Source organism: Oculina patagonica, chromosome 1 (assembly GCF_052425735.1).
Source record: "Oculina patagonica isolate OP01 chromosome 1, crgOcupat, whole genome shotgun sequence".
NCBI classification, from domain to species: domain Eukaryota; kingdom Metazoa; phylum Cnidaria; class Anthozoa; order Scleractinia; family Oculinidae; genus Oculina; species Oculina patagonica.
In genome coordinates, this window is record NC_135758.1 from 26,610,013 (window position 1) to 26,628,632 (window position 18,620).

The 18,620-nt window shown below is 38.2% G+C and overlaps 1 protein-coding gene across 2 annotated transcripts; it reads left to right on the forward strand.

Moving 5' to 3' along the window:
• The first annotated feature begins 210 nt into the window (after positions 1–210).
• Positions 211–13,640, forward strand: LOC144642507 (uncharacterized). Of its 2 annotated transcripts, XM_078501474.1 has the most exons (12): positions 211–614; positions 975–998; positions 1,996–2,379; positions 2,737–2,760; positions 7,852–8,235; positions 8,538–8,561; positions 9,044–9,427; positions 10,177–10,200; positions 10,502–10,864; positions 11,248–11,274; positions 11,834–12,196; positions 12,872–13,640. In XM_078501474.1, exons 1-11 carry the CDS (start codon positions 377–379, stop codon positions 12,193–12,195), a joined length of 2,238 nt encoding a protein of 745 aa, XP_078357600.1. In that variant the 5' UTR covers positions 211–376; the 3' UTR covers position 12,196; positions 12,872–13,640. The 2 variants fall into 2 exon arrangements, with proteins under 2 accessions (XP_078357600.1, XP_078357607.1); XM_078501481.1 differs by lacking the exons at positions 8,538–8,561; positions 9,044–9,427.
• Positions 13,641–18,620: the final 4,980 nt, after the last annotated feature.

An 18,620-nucleotide genomic window follows, 5' to 3' on the forward strand; every position in this document is an offset into this window, starting at 1 on the left:
TTTTGTCAAATTATCTAAAAGGTCAGATGAGGTCACATCCAGAATATAACGGTTTAACTCAGCAAGAAAATTTCAGTGTTAAAATCAAGTTATCACTTTAAAGAAATTATAACATAAACCTCTCCTTCTAGCTTTAAAGTCAGTGCCTCTCACCTGATGGAATATTTATATTATCATACCATAAGCATGATCATTAATTTGTTGTTTTTATTGATTCTCACTTTAACCAGCTTACGAGTGCAGCCGCTATAGAACTCTCCGTGAGGCAGATCGATCACAAGCGTACGACTATCGACAGGTCCAAGGTGCTCGTGCTATCTGTGATAACTCACTCCAAACCGGCTGGTACCGATTTCTTGGCCCGGCGGGAGATCGAATGCCAGGCACGTGTGTTCCTTCATACCGCTGCGGTACCCATGCGGCAGGTTGGCTTCGAGGAGGACATCCGACCGTCCGTGATGGAGTGGTGTCGAGAACAGTCTGTTATCACTGGGCTAACAACTGCTGCTGGAGGAGTAATAACATCCAAGTGAGAAACTGCGGTTATTTCTTCGTATACAGGTTACAGAGGCCTTCAGTATGCCATGTTCGTTACTGTGGTGTTGGATATTCACGTAAGAAATTTTACTGTTTGTTATACAATAGTTGTGGGTAAACGAAAGTATCAGACTTTTAGATTATAGAAGTTAGTCTCTTTTTAACAGACAGTAAAATCGCAATATTTTCCTTTTATCGCAGTTGTTTTAATTGTTTTCCTTTTCTATGATTATATCAGCTTAAAAGAATTGAATAAGCCGCCTCCATGGCAAAAAGAAACGTCAAGCCACGTGAAACATTTATCAAAATGTATTAGTTCGCGTCGAAAACCCCGGATTTAGACGGCAGATACAGTAGTAGATCTGATCGCACTGTTTATGGCGAAACGATTGCAGTTTTAAATCATATTAAATATGAAAACCTTCTTTTTTTTTCAGGACCAACTCCGACTCCAACAGCAGGTAAGCACTACACTGCAATGGAAGATATTAAAGGTTAAATTGTCCTCATTAAATCTTCTAAACAATAGCTGTGATATTGGTTGTTTATATCCCTTAGTAGATAATTCAAAAACTATTCATCATCGCTTCATGATGCTCCGTTGAAGCTGAATAGTCCATTTGAACCTTGAAGCTGATCAATATGCTTCAACAGACCAATCAGTTTCAACTTCAGTTGAAGCCGACCAGTTAGCTTCAACGGACCAGATTTTCAACATTATTATCGACTGACAACTTTTCACTTGACTCTGAAGATGTCTTTCGTTCAGGTTAACGAATGTCACTCACCAAGAACTTATTAAAAGTTCTGTTCATAACTACAATACTAGATATGCATCGCAACAAAACTTATATAAACCACAAGTAAGAACTATTACTGGCAAGCAAATGATCTCATTTAAGGCAATTGATCGTTGGAAGACAATTCCTCTATACCAAAAGGATTCGAATATATGTTCCCTGTGACGAGCATTCATTTCTAATATTTATTTCCCTGTAAATCGTGCATCTATTCTACTTGTTTGATCAACTATACCTTATTCGTTTTACAGTAACAACCAGGATTCCACTTCCACGTATGAGATAGCCAGAAATTGATATAAATTAAACCAGTGAAGAACATCAAAATGTCTCATATTATGCACCAAAAAGAACATTCGATCGTTTACGACTACACAGTTTAAATTTTTAACGGGAACAAGTGAAAAAATGATCTCATATTATTATTTTTTTGTCAAATTATCTAAAAGGTCAGATGAGGTCACATCCAGAATATAACGGTTTAACTCAGCAAGAAAATTTCAGTGTTAAAATCAAGTTATCACTTTAAAGAAATTATAACATAAACCTCTCCTTCTAGCTTTAAAGTCAGTGCCTCTCACCTGATGGAATATTTATATTATCATACCATAAGCATGATCATTAATTTGTTGTTTTTATTGATTCTCACTTTAACCAGCTTACGAGTGCAGCCGCTATAGAACTCTCCGTGAGGCAGATCGATCACAAGCGTACGACTATCGACAGGTCCAAGGTGCTCGTGCTATCTGTGATAACTCACTCCAAACCGGCTGGTACCGATTTCTTGGCCCGGCGGGAGATCGAATGCCAGGCACGTGTGTTCCTTCATACCGCTGCGGTACCCATGCGGCAGGTTGGCTTCGAGGAGGACATCCGACCGTCCGTGATGGAGTGGTGTCGAGAACAGTCTGTTATCACTGGGCTAACAACTGCTGCTGGAGGAGTAATAACATCCAAGTGAGAAACTGCGGTTATTTCTTCGTATACAGGTTACAGAGGCCTTCAGTATGCCATGTTCGTTACTGTGGTGTTGGATATTCACGTAAGAAATTTTACTGTTTGTTATACAATAGTTGTGGGTAAACGAAAGTATCAGACTTTTAGATTATAGAAGTTAGTCTCTTTTTAACAGACAGTAAAATCGCAATATTTTCCTTTTATCGCAGTTGTTTTAATTGTTTTCCTTTTCTATGATAATATCAGCTTAAAAGAATTGAATAAGCCGCCTCCATGGCAAAAAGAAACGTCAAGCCACGTGAAACATCAAAATGTATCAGTTCGCGTCGAAAACCCCGGATTTAGACGGCAGATACAGTAGTAGATCTGATCGCACTGTTTATGGCGAAAAGATTGCAGTTTTAAATCATATTAAATATGAAAACCTTCTTTTTTTTTTCAGGACCAACTCCGACTCCAACAGCAGGTAAGCACTACACTGCAATGGAAGATATTAAAGGTTAAATTGTCCTCATTAAATCTTCTAAACAATAGCTGTGATATTGGTTGTTTATATCCCTTAGTAGATAATTCAAAAACTATTCATCATCGCTTAATGATGCTCCGTTAAAGCTGAATAGTCCATTTGAACCTTGAAGCTGATCAATATGCTTCAACAGACCAATCAGTTTCAACTTCAGTTGAAGCCGACCAGTTAGCTTCAACGGACCAGATTTTCAACATTATTATCGACTGACAACTTTTCACTTGACTCTGAAGATGTCTTTCGTTCAGGTTAAAGAATGTCACTCACCAAGAACTTATTAAAAGTTCTGTTCATAACTACAATACTAGATATGCATCGCAACAAAACTCATATAAACCACAAGTAAGAACTAATACTGGCAAGCAAATGATCTCATTTAAGGCAATTGATCGTTGGAAGACAATTCCTCTATGCAAGTTCTTAGCAACCGAAAACAGACCTCTGTATCCCGCAGAGATAGAGGTTTTTCACTCCTCTATCTCAGCGTGAAGTCCAGTAGCTTGCAGCATTCCATTGTAACAATATCCCTGCCATTAATCGTTTCTGTTCTACTAGATGTGCGAACTTTAGCGCGAATGTGTCATAATCCTCGAAAGGTGAAAGAGTGTATATAATTAAAAATTATATTTTGGTCATAAAAAAGCTTCAGAGAAATACAAGACGTTTGATGTTCCGGGACATTATAAACATGATATATTTGGCACGTTTAGTGTTAGTTTGGGAAGAATGCGAGCGGTCTTCTTTTCGATTCTTTTACTCCAGTTCTTTCACGGAGCGAGATAAAAAGTTCAAAAGCGAAATACTTCTTGAACGAACTCTTCGATTTTCTCATTTTTAACTACTCGCGTACGGAAATATCTCTATAGAAATGTATTTTTAAAGTTGTGTCTAGATACCCGGCAGCGCTAAATACCCGGCAGTCAGAATTTCTCACCGTTTTTCTAAGAATACTCGAACGAAACACCTATCCAAGCGATTTCCATACTTACATGTAAGGCTTCTACACCGAATTGCACACTTTTTCGCAGCCCATAGCACAAAGCGTTTGGCGGAGGAAGTTCAGCGGTGAAAAATTCCATCTACTTATATTAATTCGTTGGCATTTCTAAACAAAGTTCGAATTTTAGATTTTTATCCTTTCATTGATGTTTTTTCTGATCTACCTGAACAACTTATTGATGTGAATGCATGGCCCATATTTTCCGCGGAGAAATAACAATTTTTAGTTTACAATGTAAAAGTACACAACCTATGTTGATCATGACTTTTGCAGATTTGGCGGCTCCTAAAAGAGCCATTTTTAGCGACCTACAAACGTCCAAAACGACGAAAGCAGGGCGCGGTGGCTCATCAGTAAAAGAGCCGTTTTGGGGACATGTACAGTGCTGCTGGACCGGAGACAGGATATGCTTTATTTTATACACCAGCTGTACAAACGAGCCGCGAACAGGATTTCAGCAACTGCTTCCCAGTATTCTTCCCATCTTGATGTTCCTACCGTAGACCGAACAATACGTTCTGTTGCACGACCTGTGCTGCCACTTATTGCAGCCATCACATTAAAGGGCTTCTTGGCGCGCGTTTACGAATTTTTTTGCGCTTTTTGTACATTTTTTGTTTTCTTTTTCATTTTACTTTAAAGCTTTCCTTTACAGTTTAAATGAATGAATGACGAGAACTGTGAGTAGACTCTCGTCAAGAGTCAAAATACTAGTCATTTGCTTGCATGGTTAATGTTGATGTTGATACCAGGGCTAAACTTGGGGAAGCCCTAAGCTTTGAAGTTTGTATATCCCAGAAATACTCAGGCATGCAATGCAAGGATATATAACACTTGCCTAAGCCTCGATGTCAAGTGCGAATCAAAATATTAAAAAGAGGTTATATATATATATATATATATATATATATATATCCCTGAAGCACTCAGGCATACAATGATGCCAGGACTCCAAGTTGGAATAACCAAAGAGGATATATAACACTTGCCTAAGCCTCGATGTCATGTGCGAATCAAAATATTAAAAAAAGGTTATATATCCCTGAAGCACTCAGGCATACAATGATGCCAGGACTCCAAATTGGAATAACCAAAGAGGATATATAACACTTGCCTAAGCCTCGATGTCAAGTGCGAATCAAAATATTAAAAAAAGGTTATATATCCCTGAAGCACTCAGGCATACAATGATGCCAGGAATCCAAATTGGAATAACCAAAGAGGATATATAACACTTGCCTAAGCCTCGATGTCATGTGCGAATCAAAATATTAAAAAAAGGCTATATATATCCCTGAAGCACTCAGGCATACAATGATGCCAGGACTAAAAGTTGGAATAACCAAAGAGGATATATAACACTTGCTTAAGCCTCGATGTCAAGTGCGAATCAAAATATTAACAAAAAGGTTATATATCCCTGAAGCACTCAGGAATACAGTGATGCCAGGACTCCAAGTTGGAAAAACCAAAGAGGATATATAACACTTGCTTAAGCCTCGATGTCATGTGCGAATCAAAATATTAAAAAAAGGTTATATATCCCTGAAGCACTCAGGCATACAATGATGCCAGGACTCCAAATTGGAATAACCAAAGAGGATATATAACACTTGCCTAAGCCTCGATGTCATGTGCGAATCAAAATATTTAAAAAAAAAAGGTTATGTATCCCTGAAGCACTCAGGCATACAATGATGCCAGGACTCCAAATTGGAATAACCAAAGAGGATATATGACACTTGTCTAAGCCTCGATGTCAGTGCGAATCAAAATATTAAAAAAGGTTATATATCCCTGAAGCACTCAGGCATACAATGATGCCAGGACTCCAAATTGGAATAACCAAAGAGGATATATAACGCTTGCTAAGCCCGATCGTGGAATCAAAATATTAAAAAAAGGTTATATATCCCTGACGCACTCAGGCATACAATGATGCCAGGAATCCAAATTGGAATAACCAAAGAGGATATATAACACTTGCCTAAGCCTCGATGACATGTGCGAATCAAAATATTTAAAAAAAAAAAGGTTATGTATCCCTGAAGCACTAAGGCATACAATGATGCCAGGACTCCAAATTGGAATAACCAAAGAGGATATATAACACTTGCCTAAGCCTCGATGACATGTGCGAATCAAAATATTTAAAAAAAGGTATATATCCCTGAAGCACTCAGGCATACAATGATGCCAGGACTAAAATTGGAATACCAAAGAGAAAACACTTGTAAGCCTCGATGTCAGTGCGAATCAAAATATTAAAAAAAGTTTTATCCCTGAAGCACTCAGGAATACAGTGATGTCAGGACTCCAAGTTGGAAAAACCAAAGAGGAATATAACACTTGTTAAGCCTCGATGTATGCGAATCAAAATATAAAAAATTATTCCCTGACGCACCAGGCATACAAGACAGGACAAATTGTAACCAAGAGGATATTACACTGCCTAAGCCTCGATGACAGTGCGAATCAAAATATTTAAAAAAAAGTTATTACCCTGAAGCACTCAGGCACAATGATGCCAGGACTAAAGAAAACCAAAGAGGAATATGACACTTGTCTAAGCCTCGATGTCATGTGCGAATCAAAATATTAAAAAAGGTTATATATCCCTGAAGCACTCAGGCATACAATGATGCCAGGACTCCAAATTGGAATAACCAAAGAGGATATATAACGCTTGCCTAAGCCTCGATGTCATGTGCGAATCAAAATATTAAAAAAAGGTTATATATCCCTGACGCACTCAGGCATACAATGATGCCAGGAATCCAAATTGGAATAACCAAAGAGGATATATAACACTTGCCTAAGCCTCGATGACATGTGCGAATCAAAATATTTAAAAAAAAAGGTTATGTATCCCTGAAGCACTAAGGCATACAATGATGCCAGGACTCCAAATTGGAATAACCAAAGAGGATATATAACACTTGCCTAAGCCTCGATGAATTGCGAATCAAAATATTAAAAAAAACCCTGAAGCACTCAGGCAAAAGATGCCAGGCTAATGAAATAAGATAACGGAAATGAAGAAGGAATGAAGACTAGTTGGAAACAAAGAGGATTTGCCCGAGTATAATGAGCGATGAAAAATTTTCCTATTATTGAGCCTAGGAGACGGTTCCATACAAGATGTATTATCTGCGCCCAGGCAAACCAGGATTGAATAACCAAAGAGGATATTGCAGCTGCGTTTAAGGTTGTATTGAAGCACTAAGAAGACAGGAAGAATGCGATATAGACCTCGGGAACGGAAGTGAGATATTGATAAATAAAGAAGAGATAGTTTTTTATCCGAAGCTATAGATGGCGATTTTTGGTACCAGTGTCAAAAAGGCGCGAAAGGGCACAAAAGGATATAAGAGTGGATAAGAAATTTCGCGCGTGTAGAATTATCCACTCAAAGTAAAAGAAACAGCCGCTTAAATAAAGGATGCCTCCAAACAGCCGCTTCACATGTGTTGTACAAATCGTTAAATGTCGGCCGGTAAAAGCACAAATACGATGATAGCTTCTGAGCCGGCCTATGACGTCACTTTAAGCAACGAGACGTGGATTTGAACTCGGTTTTGGGTTATAGGATATTCTAATTTTTTCCTGTTTATCAATTACCTTAGTTTTACAGTAACACCAGGATTCCCTTCAGTATGAGATAGCAGAAAATTAATTAAACCAGTAAGAACATCAAAATGTCTCATATTATGCACCAAAAAGAACATTCGATCGTTTACGGCTACACAGTTTAAATTTTTAACGGTAACAAGTGAAACAATGATCTCATATTATTATTTTTTTTGTCAAATTATATAAAAAGTCAGATGAGGTCACATCCAGAATATAAAGGTTTAACTCAGCAAGAAAATTTCAGTGTTAAAATCAAGTTATCACTTAAAAGAAATTATAACATAAACCTCTCCTTCTAGCTTTAAAGTCAGTGCCTCTCACCTGATGGAATATTTATATTATCATACCATAAGCATGATCATTAATTTGTTGTTTTTATTGATTCTCACTTTAACCAGCTTACGAGTGCAGCCGCTATAGAACTCTCCGTGAGGCAGATCGATCACAAGCGTACGACTATCGACAGGTCCAAGGTGCTCGTGCTATCTGTGATAACTCACTCCAAACCGGCTGGTATCGATTTCTTGGCCCGGCGGGAGATCGAATGCCAGGCACGTGTGTTCCTTCATACCGCTGCGGTACCCATGCGGCAGGTTGGCTTCGAGGAGGACATCCGACAGTCCGTGATGGAGTAGTGTCAAGAACAGTCTGTTATCACTGGGTCAACAACTGCTGTTGGAGGAGTAATAACATCCAAGTGAGAAACTGCGGTCGTTTCTTCGTGTACAGGCTAAAGAGGCCTCCAGGATGCTCACTTCGATATTGTGGTGTTGGATATACACGTGAGAAATATTCTTTTTTGTTATAAAATATGAGTGAGTTAACGACATTAGTAGTCTTTTTGATATTGTTGAGAAACAATTTCAACTTTTTTAATACGAATGATTGGAGGTGTAGCCTGGCAAAAAAGAAAGTCCGAACTAAGTACCAAGTTATTTAACCACTGTAAAGAAATTGCTTGCGGCAACCAGTCGGGCTTTACACATTAAAGCACACCATATATCTCGTCATACTTTTTTATGCAGAAAGTTCAATTATACTGTTTCGTATTAAATTTAATTTAATAATGTTATTTTCTTTTCAGCACCAAGCCCAACACCGACAGCAGGTAAGCAATGCACTGCTATTATCTATCCCAAAAATAGCTGTGGTATCAGATGTTTTAATTGGCCTTAAAAGTATTCACTCACTCAAACACAAGGGTTATCACAGAGTGGAATGTGTCCCCGTTAATCCAAACAGTCCAGCCTCATCTCACCTCTTCAAACGGTACTAAAACAACAAATAAATGATACAAAAAGAACATAAAATTATACAGACCAGACTGGTGTTATTTGTCCCTTTCACCATTTTATCTTGGACCAATACAAAACTGTCAAAAAAGGAGCAAGAATCTTTTCTTTAGTAAAATTTTCTGGTAAGTCGGATAATTTATTCTGGTCGTGTATAGATCTCAAAGGTTTTGATAAACCAGAAACATTGTCTGAGTTCGTTTGAAATTTTCCAAACGAATAGAAACAATTATGAATGCACCTCAGCCGGCGAGTAAGGAAAATTTTTAAATACCGGTCATAATCTCACTTTAACCAGGTCACGAGTGCTTCCGCTACAAAATTCTTCGTGAGGCAGATCGATCAAAAACGTACGACTATCGACAAGTCCAAGGTGCTCGTGCTATCTGTGACAACTCACTCCAAACCGACTGGTACCGATTTCTTGGCCCGGCGGGAGATCGAATGCCAGGCACGTGTGTTCCTTCATACCGCTGCGGTACCCATGCGACAGGTTGGCTTCGAGGAGGACATCCGACAGTCCGTGATGGAGTAGTGTCAAGAACAGTTTGTTATCACTGGGACAACAACTGCTGCTGGAGGAGTAATAGCATCCAAGTGAGAAATTGCGGTCGTTACTTCGTTTACAGGTTACAGAGGCCTCCAGGATGCTCATATCGTTATTGTGGTGTTGGATACACACGTGAGACATATTTTTGCTTTATTTTAAATTTGTAGCGAGTAATCGACATCTACTAAAATGATTCTTCAGTATTGCATTGCGCTTCCTTACTGAGCAGAATTTTACGCGTTATTAGCGCGCGCACCTAAACAAAATGATGGCTTTTGTACACGGCTTGGGGCGCGAGGGAGATAAATCGTAGTTTTACTCTTAAGCAAGCCCGGTGATGTATATTTTTTATTGCATAACTTTGGGGTGCAGATTTTTCTCTTTGAGTTCGACGATGTTAAAAAAATTTAAAAGATACAACTGAGTGCACGCAGTAAACTGTTAGTCGAGGACACAAATTCTGTTTTAGATAATTCGGGTCCAGGACAATTTTGAATCGATACTTGGATTTTTGTGATTTTTTCGCATAAGTTAGTTATATATGAAATTGTTCCTTATGCTTGACAATTTCCATCTATCAAGTTTTTGCTTAAGTATTATTTATCATTATTATTGCTTCCAGCCACCGCAAAATGTAATGTGGACCGATGAAATAACGCGTGTTGGGATTTTTAACCTTGTTATGTCCATTTAAAATATTTTTTCCCTCTATTTCAGTGGCGTGCCTGTAATATAGTTATCTCGAAGCTAAGTGCATGACCACTATAAACAACATTTCCATTTACAGTCTATTCTTAGTTTAATTATTGGTAGAATATATTGTTTATGGTATTTTATACACTTAAATGAAGACTCATCATTGTATTTGTATCTTTTTGCAGCACAAGGGCCAACACCTTCTTCAGGTAAGAGACGACAAGTATTTAAATGATTAACCTTGTTTTCATTCGTGATATCACACCCGAGAAAGTGAAAAGCTGCGACTTTTTCCCCTACGTTAAAAGGCAAAGTGCTTTCGTTGCATGAGAACATTAGACCAATTTGTTAAAAGGTCGAAGCTACAGTAGATCAATAACCAAGGGAAAATAGACTGAAAAGTAATTAATAAAACAAATACAGCTTCGACCGCTACGTCGAATAACTAACAGACAGCTCTAATACATGTACAGTGTAAAAATTTATGTCACCATAGTTTATTTTCTTCAGAATGTTCACGTTACAAAGTGCTGGGTGAGAATGACCGTGCACAAGGCTACATGGGACCAGTTGTAAAATGTGATAGATCTCTGTCTAAGGGCTGGTATAGATTCCAAGGACTTGCAGGCAAGCAGATGCCCAATACGTGTGTGCCTAAGCAACGGTGTGGTACGCATGCACCAGGTTGGCTGAGTGGCGGACATCCTACAGTGGCACAAGGGGCTGTCCAACGCAGAGTGTGTTTCCATTGGCGCACTAGGTGCTGTTATTGGTCGACCAACATCCGGGTTCGTAATTGTGGAGCTTTCTACGTGTACGAGTTGTCGTCACCACCGGCCTGCCAATTACGTTACTGTGGCGACAGACAGCAAGGTATCGGTGCCCCATTCACCTACATTTTATCACATTTCAGTGCACCCATGATATCAGAGGCTCTGCTTTTTCAGTTTCCATTTTTAAATAATAAATAGTTTTGTCTTTTATTGGTTTGATTTTTTTACACTGCGTCAGTTATCTCTATTGTAGCTCTCATTGGTTAATCTCTTGTTTGCATTTGGCTTGATTGCCAATTATAATTTCGTTGGTTCGGTGAAACCCTAGTCTAATAATATAACGCATATCTGAAATATTGTCTTACCTTTCAAAGGGAAATAATAAATAATGATAATGATAATGATAATGCATTTATATAGCGCATGTTCCATAGTATATGTTCATTCATATGTTATCATAATATCCTATTATCATTTTTTCAGCACTTACTCCGAATCCTCAGTTTCCAGGTAATGATAAACTTAAATAATTTTATTGTAAAAGCTCTATTCATCCCTCCTCTCTTTTAAGCCTTCCACGCTATTAACCCCCCCCCCCCCGTCTGGTAGTAGAGTTTTTAAATAAGGCCCCCTCTCTCTATTTACCCCCCCCCCCCCCCCCCCCGCCAGCCAATATCCCTAGATTGGAAATCGTGACAATTAATGAACAAGGAAACATCACATTTACTTATTATTGTTGCTATTTTTGGAGAATGTGTTGCAGCACAATTTTTTTATATGTACCCTAACTGATATGCGATTTGAAATAAGCCCCCCCCCCCCCCCCGTTTCTAACAAGCCCCTCTCTCCCTATTAAGCTCCTCCTTCATTAAATTAGCCCCCAGGGGACGTAATAGTACTTTGGCAGTAGAACATGAAAAATGTGGTTTGTAAGAGCTCAAAGAACATGGTAACCTTTCCCAGAACTATTGCCCTCATCATCACCATCATCACCATCATCATCATCATTATTATCACCGTTGTCGTCGTCGTGTTCATCATCATCATTATCATTATTTTACTTTTATAGAATGCTTACACTACAAGGTTTTGGATGAGAGTGACCGTGCACAAGGTTACCGGAGAGGAGTTGGCAAATGCGATAGAACTCTGTCTAAGGGCTGGTATAGATTCCAAGGACGTGCCGGAAAGCAGATGCCTGATGCATGTGTGCCTAAACGACGCTGTGGTACGCGTGCGCCAGGTTGGCTGAGTGGCGGGCATCCTACAGTGGCACAAGGGGCTGTCCAACGCACAGTGTGTTTCCATTGGCGCCGTAGTTGCTGTTATTGGTCTACCAGCATCCGGGTTCGTAACTGTGGATCTTTCTATGTGTACGAGCTGCCCCCGACGCCTTACTGCCGTTTGCGTTACTGTGGCGACCGGAAGTAAGGTAATGGTATTAAACTTTGCTTTAGACAATTCTGAAAGTTCGAGCCCTAAGTGCAAAAATTAATTGCCGAAAATCTACTCATAGCACGGTAACATTTTGTATACTATTTCAAACAGCTCACTGTAATTCATTTTTCTTAGTGACCCTGTGATTTAATTCTAAAGCATTCTCGAGAAAATCAAACCTCGTAAAAAATGCTTTAAAAGCGCGTTATTTTGTTTTGAACTGACGAAAAAAGGCCCGTTTTAATTGAAATATTGACAAATTCAAATTCACTTTTCTCTCGCGGGGTCAGCTTAAGTTGTTTTTAACTGCACTCTAACTGTTACCATGCTATGAGATCTTTTTAGCAACTTTGTTTTGTCTTTATTGCTCGAATGTTCGGCGGAAACCATCTTAATTCATTGTCACAATTATATCAGAGGGTGAAAATGAAATCATACTGAAATGTTTAAGTTTAATTAGTAGCGCAAAATTTGGCAAGCTCATTTCGAAGAATTAGCAAAGCAACAAAGTACCTTTGGCCCCCTAGTTTAACATATAAATCTCCAAAATCTCAAAAAATTGCTATTGTATACTTGCGATTATATTACTTTTTTTCCGTTTCAAACATCATAATTTGTTTCCATCAAAAGACAAATTACTTGTTCTAATTATTTTTCTTTATCTATTTAGTTATGGATCCCATGTCATATGGCGGAACCGTGGTCTCTCGAGGACTTACAACAACTTATTAGTATAGTGTTATTGTAAACATGCGTGTCGATCAGTTTTAAATAAGAATCACGAGTTTCCCAGGAAAGGGCTAAGACATGTCAAGGAGGAACCTAGATTAGTTACATTTTTTAAGTGGTGCTTTGTGCATCTTTGAACCGACAGGATCTTTCTATTGTGGTTGTTGTTTTGGATATCGTGATGTTTAAGTTAAAGACACGATTAATGCGATGATAGGTTGCTGTATTTGTTGTATCCCGGAGTATGTGGCGGATCGCAGATTGCACGTTTGTTATAGCGAAAACATGGATAATCATTGTTTAAAAAGAAACAAAACTCAACTTTTTTCATCATAATTACAATGTAGTATTAGTGACGTAAGTCTAGCTGTTAAGTTTGCCATTGATTTATAATGCTAGGCTAATGGGATGGTAGAATAGCGTAGTTAATTTGTTTGGATATGGTGCGAAACAATCGCGTACGTTGTTTTAAGTAAAATCATGAGAAAAAAATGAATAAAAGAAATAACAATAAAATAAACTTTTTTACCACGAATAGCTATGACTTTTTCCAAACAAGTAAACGAGTACTTGCTATTCACAACAGGTTGTTAACATTGTAGGATGTTGTGGCACTCATGTTCGGATATTTTCCGGCGTGAAGTGTTACAAAATAGTGTACTTCTATTTTAATCTAGCTAAAGATGAATAAACTTTGTGTATTAATTAAACAGTTTGACTTCTTTGTATTTAGTAACATGGCGTCATTGACCTGTTGATAAATTGCCTAGCTGGCTCATGAAATTGAAGACAGACATGGATACATGGCAACTGCCATTGCCAGGGATAGATAATACTTTAAAGGCTCTGAACAGAAGGCGTCTGGCTATAAGCTAGCTAACCAGTTTAACTAAGGCGGCCCTACAAGCATTTGACATCCTGCGATTCTGCCACAGCTATTTACCTTTAGTGAACCTTATAGACTGGAGTTAAATTACGCATAATTATAGCGGAGCTCCTTAGCGGCCCGAAGGGCCGCATAAAAATGACAAGTAGAGGAATCATGTATTTGAGTTTTTATGGTCATCATGGCTAGCGGCATGGTTCGCGGACGCGTGCGCGGGTACGACGTACGTCGTGCAGCATGGCGGCTATGGTCATCCGAGATTTTTAAAAGGAAAGTAAGGAAATTACAAACAGCAAATGAAAGCACGCAGTGCAAGTCAAAATATAGACAACGGGTGAAATTACTCAGTGACACTACACAGGTAAAAGGTCTAAGAGATCTCATAATCCAACTGCTCTTTTTTTGTTTGTTTGTTTGTTTGTTTAATTCATGTGTCGAGTGCTACACGATATGGGCACTGGCCGCATTTTCCGTAACTGTAAAACAAGTAATTGGCTTTATCTTCTATCGACTGGATGATGTGGACGTTTCAGTAAGATCTAAATAAAGTTATCGTATGGAAACGCGGGAAAAATTGTTGCGCAGTGTCCACTGTGTAGGCTGAATGAAACCACGAACAAAAAGAGCACCAAAGAGCCACAGAGAACTTCATACCGAAATATTTCTCACACGATGTCCCCAAAAGGTATCTATATTCTGTGAAAATGTGGAAAGCGGAAAAGGTTTACGAGAAAACTCGAAATAATTGCGAATGTTATGGGACGTGGTGAAAATATTCGATGGAAACTCCACTGCGAGCCCCATGATTAAAAGAGCATGCGGCCGACAGCTACCATTTGGGAAGCATAGCAGTGGAAGGTTTCTCTTTGTGCTGTTCACTACAGATTCCAGTAAAACGGATTGTGGTTTTTCTGCTTCTTATTGCGCTGTGTCACCCAGTGTTGGTAATGCTCCCTTTCATCTTTTGAAACATAACCTGTCCTTATATACAGTTTATATGTCAGTCAGTTAAAGATGTAAATTAATCGTGTTGGTCGTGTTGCATACAAAATAATTACAGGGCGTTCTTAAAGTTCTTACTTCAGAATTCAGAGTTGCTAAATTCTAAATGAAATCGTGCAAAACGTAGAAATACGTCAAAACAAAAGTGGAATGTATTCCATTTTTCAAAGCGAGAGTAAAAGACTTAAAAATAGCAGGAATAAAAGACACTTATACGATAACGTCAAAAGGAAGCTTTTCATTGTTGTTGTGCAAACTGACCCGTTTGGATTTCATCACCCTTCAGGATGTTACAATTTGCCAAGTCTTGCATCATCACACTCTTCATCGCATTGTGAGTAAATAATTATGTAATTATGTTTTTCATCAGTGGATGTAGTTGTATGTATAGGTATTTTAGATTCCCTTCGACCACGTCACAAAGAATGTTTAAAATTACGTAGCATAGCTCCTTAAAACGGCTGACTGCATGTACAATGTCCTCGCGATTGGTACATAACATGTGCAGGGCCGTAACTAGCGAGAGGCAAGACGAGGCACTTGCTTTGTCTAGATTTTTACCAAAAACTGAAAACAAAATATTTTTTGTTGGGAAAATAATTCCCAGGTGAACAAGATTTTTTTTTCTTAAGAACTACCTCATAAAAAATGTCTCTGAAAGAGTTTCAGAGCTTCTAGATTTCAAAATGTTCTGGAGGGCATGCCCCCTGAGCCCCTTCGCAATAGTTTGCCTCGTCTATGGCAGAGGTCTGGTTACGGCCATGATGTGAGAAGATAAGAGAGAAAGTTATACTCAGAGTAAGAAGTAAGGGATTGTAAATAATTGTACAAACATTAATGTCATTAAACTTCTGTTGGAACCAAGTCCTGGTTAATTTCTTTATTAAGCTTCCCATTAAGATTTGCCTCCAATTAGAAGCCCGAAGATTCCTTGACTTTGTATACGTAATTGGACTACATGCTGTCCAATTTGGAAATAATTTGATGAAAAAATTCCGAGGGCAGCCAAAATTGGACGAGGCCGTAAGCCGAGTCCAATTTGGCTGTCAGAGGAATTTTTTGAATCTAGTTATTTTCAAATTGGACAAGCATGTAGTCCGGTTACATATTAATTATATAGCTTGTAGTCAGTCAGTCCAGCGTAAAAAATAAACTTATGTCCAGAACGGGAAAAGTACAGCACATGCAACTCACTCAAAGCATTGTGCAATTTTATTCACCTGAGTTTGCGAAGCTTGCTACAAAGTGAGTGAAAACACTGCATCAATCAATGAAAGTCGTAAACAAAGTGTCCGAAGAGCTTTACAACTTCTTGAATCTGACATACTCCTTTCCACTATCTCGTTCGTACTTCATCACCGTCTTTTCTTTTCGAATTTCAGCAAAAAAACGACAAAGAATTGCATCTAGCTCATGGCGATGAATATCTGACAGATCTCTTGCTTCGCTTCGATGCACTTACGTTCACCCAAGTTTTGTACTATAGGAGGTGTTTTGCCCTTGGTTTTTGCTTCTTAGTGTAGCTAGCTCCTCTTCTGACAACGTGGAAAATTTCTCTTTGTTGTTACTATTGCTGAAAAGCTCAAAAGAAATGGAAAAACGTTGCAAACTTGCCTTAAAAATTCCGCCATTGTCGACTAACAATGCGACAAGTTTACAGGGCTGACGCTATGCTTTGTGCTAATTGGCTAATATCCGTCACATGTTATTTTTTTTTCGATTTGATTGGCTGAGACAAAACTGTCCAATTTTTCTTAAATTGGACAGTTTGTGCATTTTACCTGAAAGTCCTAATTAAAACTATCCAAATTTAATCCCAAATTGGACAGTTCTCAGAAATTAAGGAAAAATAGCTGCGCTGACAATATAGGATTTACTGACAGCTATATAATTAAAGTGCTTATTTAATTTTCCCGGAGAGTAAAAGAAATGAAGAATCAATCGAAATCTACATCTTGGGGCAAAGGAACTTTAGTAAAAAAAAACATCCAACTCTGCAGCACCGTCTTAGCCTTAGGATAATGGGGAGGGGAACAACCGATTGACCTTTAGAGGGGCAGTATCATGGGGATTTTAATGCATTTAAGGCCAAAATGGGTTTAAAATTACGACTGAATGGCTTCGCCTAGAACACCAAGGTGAACATATTAAGTGAATCATTCAAAGGAGAGCAAAGTGTCATTACTTATTCAAGACACATGGGCAGAGTTTGAAAACGTCTGCCAGACGTCTTCAATTTTTGATTGAAATCTCATGCCTGTATTACTTATGATAACACATCTTTTGTCCCTGCAGTGGACTGTTAAAGTCATTTGTAACAAAGCTAGACCAATATTTCTTTTGACTTTTGACTTTTCGAGGTGATACTCATGATACTGCCCCTTTAAGTTATATTGTGAATAATCATGATATGGTAACTAAGTAACGCATGAATATGAAGCATGGCGAAACAAATCAAGTTGTGCATACATTGATAAAATCAAACACAATCCCAGCTGTCAGTATACATTTTGCATCATCAACTTTGTTCTTTGGTTAACTAGTATGTGCTCTCGTACAGTTTTTGTGCCGTGCTAGCTAATGCATGTAGGCTTAAATCAGAAAACTGAGAGACCTAAAATCTGTTATCAATTGTAACTTGAAAAATAATATTGAAACATTTTTTTTCAAAATTCCTTTACGGTATTTGAGAAAAATAAAATGTGACAAGGAGTAGGAGGTTTTGTGAGAGAAGTTTGAAAGAGAAGTTACAAAAGTTAGCTACAATCCTAGAAACTTGGTTCTATTGTCACTTGGTTCTCATGTTCTGTTCTGTTCCGTTTGGGTATTTTTTTGTTATTTGTGTGTTTTGGTGCTTGCGTGGTGTTATATTGTGGTCGTTGGCTGCAATGGTGTTGGATTATGTTGTGTTGTGGCGGTTATGGTTCTTACACTCTTTCACATTTCCCTAACGTCAATGACACAGTCAGTAAGCAGCATGGAACTTGGTTAAAGAAAATACCTCTTAAGCTTGTACTTCACTTGATAAAAAAAAAAATTCTATATACGAGTTTAACATTCACGAAACGCTAAAAGACGTTTTCCAGATGTTCTTGCAGATAAGCCGCACCCCCAATTTAAAACGAATATTTTAGATAAAAAAAGTTGTTGTTTTGCGAATATGTAAATAACATATCATATGTAGCAAAGCGTTAGCATAAGGTAACGCACGCATATCAAGCATGGCATGGTAATAAAATCAGGTTTTCCACACATAATGATATAGAGCTACACGCATTAGCAATCATGATCCTACCTGTCATTGTACAATTTTTTTTAAATCGTTCATTTTTTTCTTTGTTTAACCGTGAGCAATCGTGCAACTTTTGTGCCGTCGCTAAAAAATACATGTAGCCCGATATCAAGAAACTCTAAGAAATAAAGGACCGAATATTTAAACAAACTTTAGCCCGCGAGTAGAAAGTCGTGGTCTAAAATTGTTGTTTAGCCTGCGAAACTAATTACTCTTAAGCCACGTCTATACGATGTTTAAATGTGCACAAACAAACAATAGCACGGTCAACCTGCTCCTGAGTAGGTTTAAACGTCGTTTAACCGTTTCTTTATACCTCACACATCTCGTGGAAAAATATGTCAAAACAACTTCGACAGAGTTGCAAAGTGCGCACATATTTCCCTTTATTTATCAACACCGCAATCTTTCTATAAAGACGTTATACACAATATTTATTCCCAGATATTCTATTCTGGGCAAATAGGTAGCTATATTCCAAAAAAAAATAGGTAGCTATAACATTTGTTT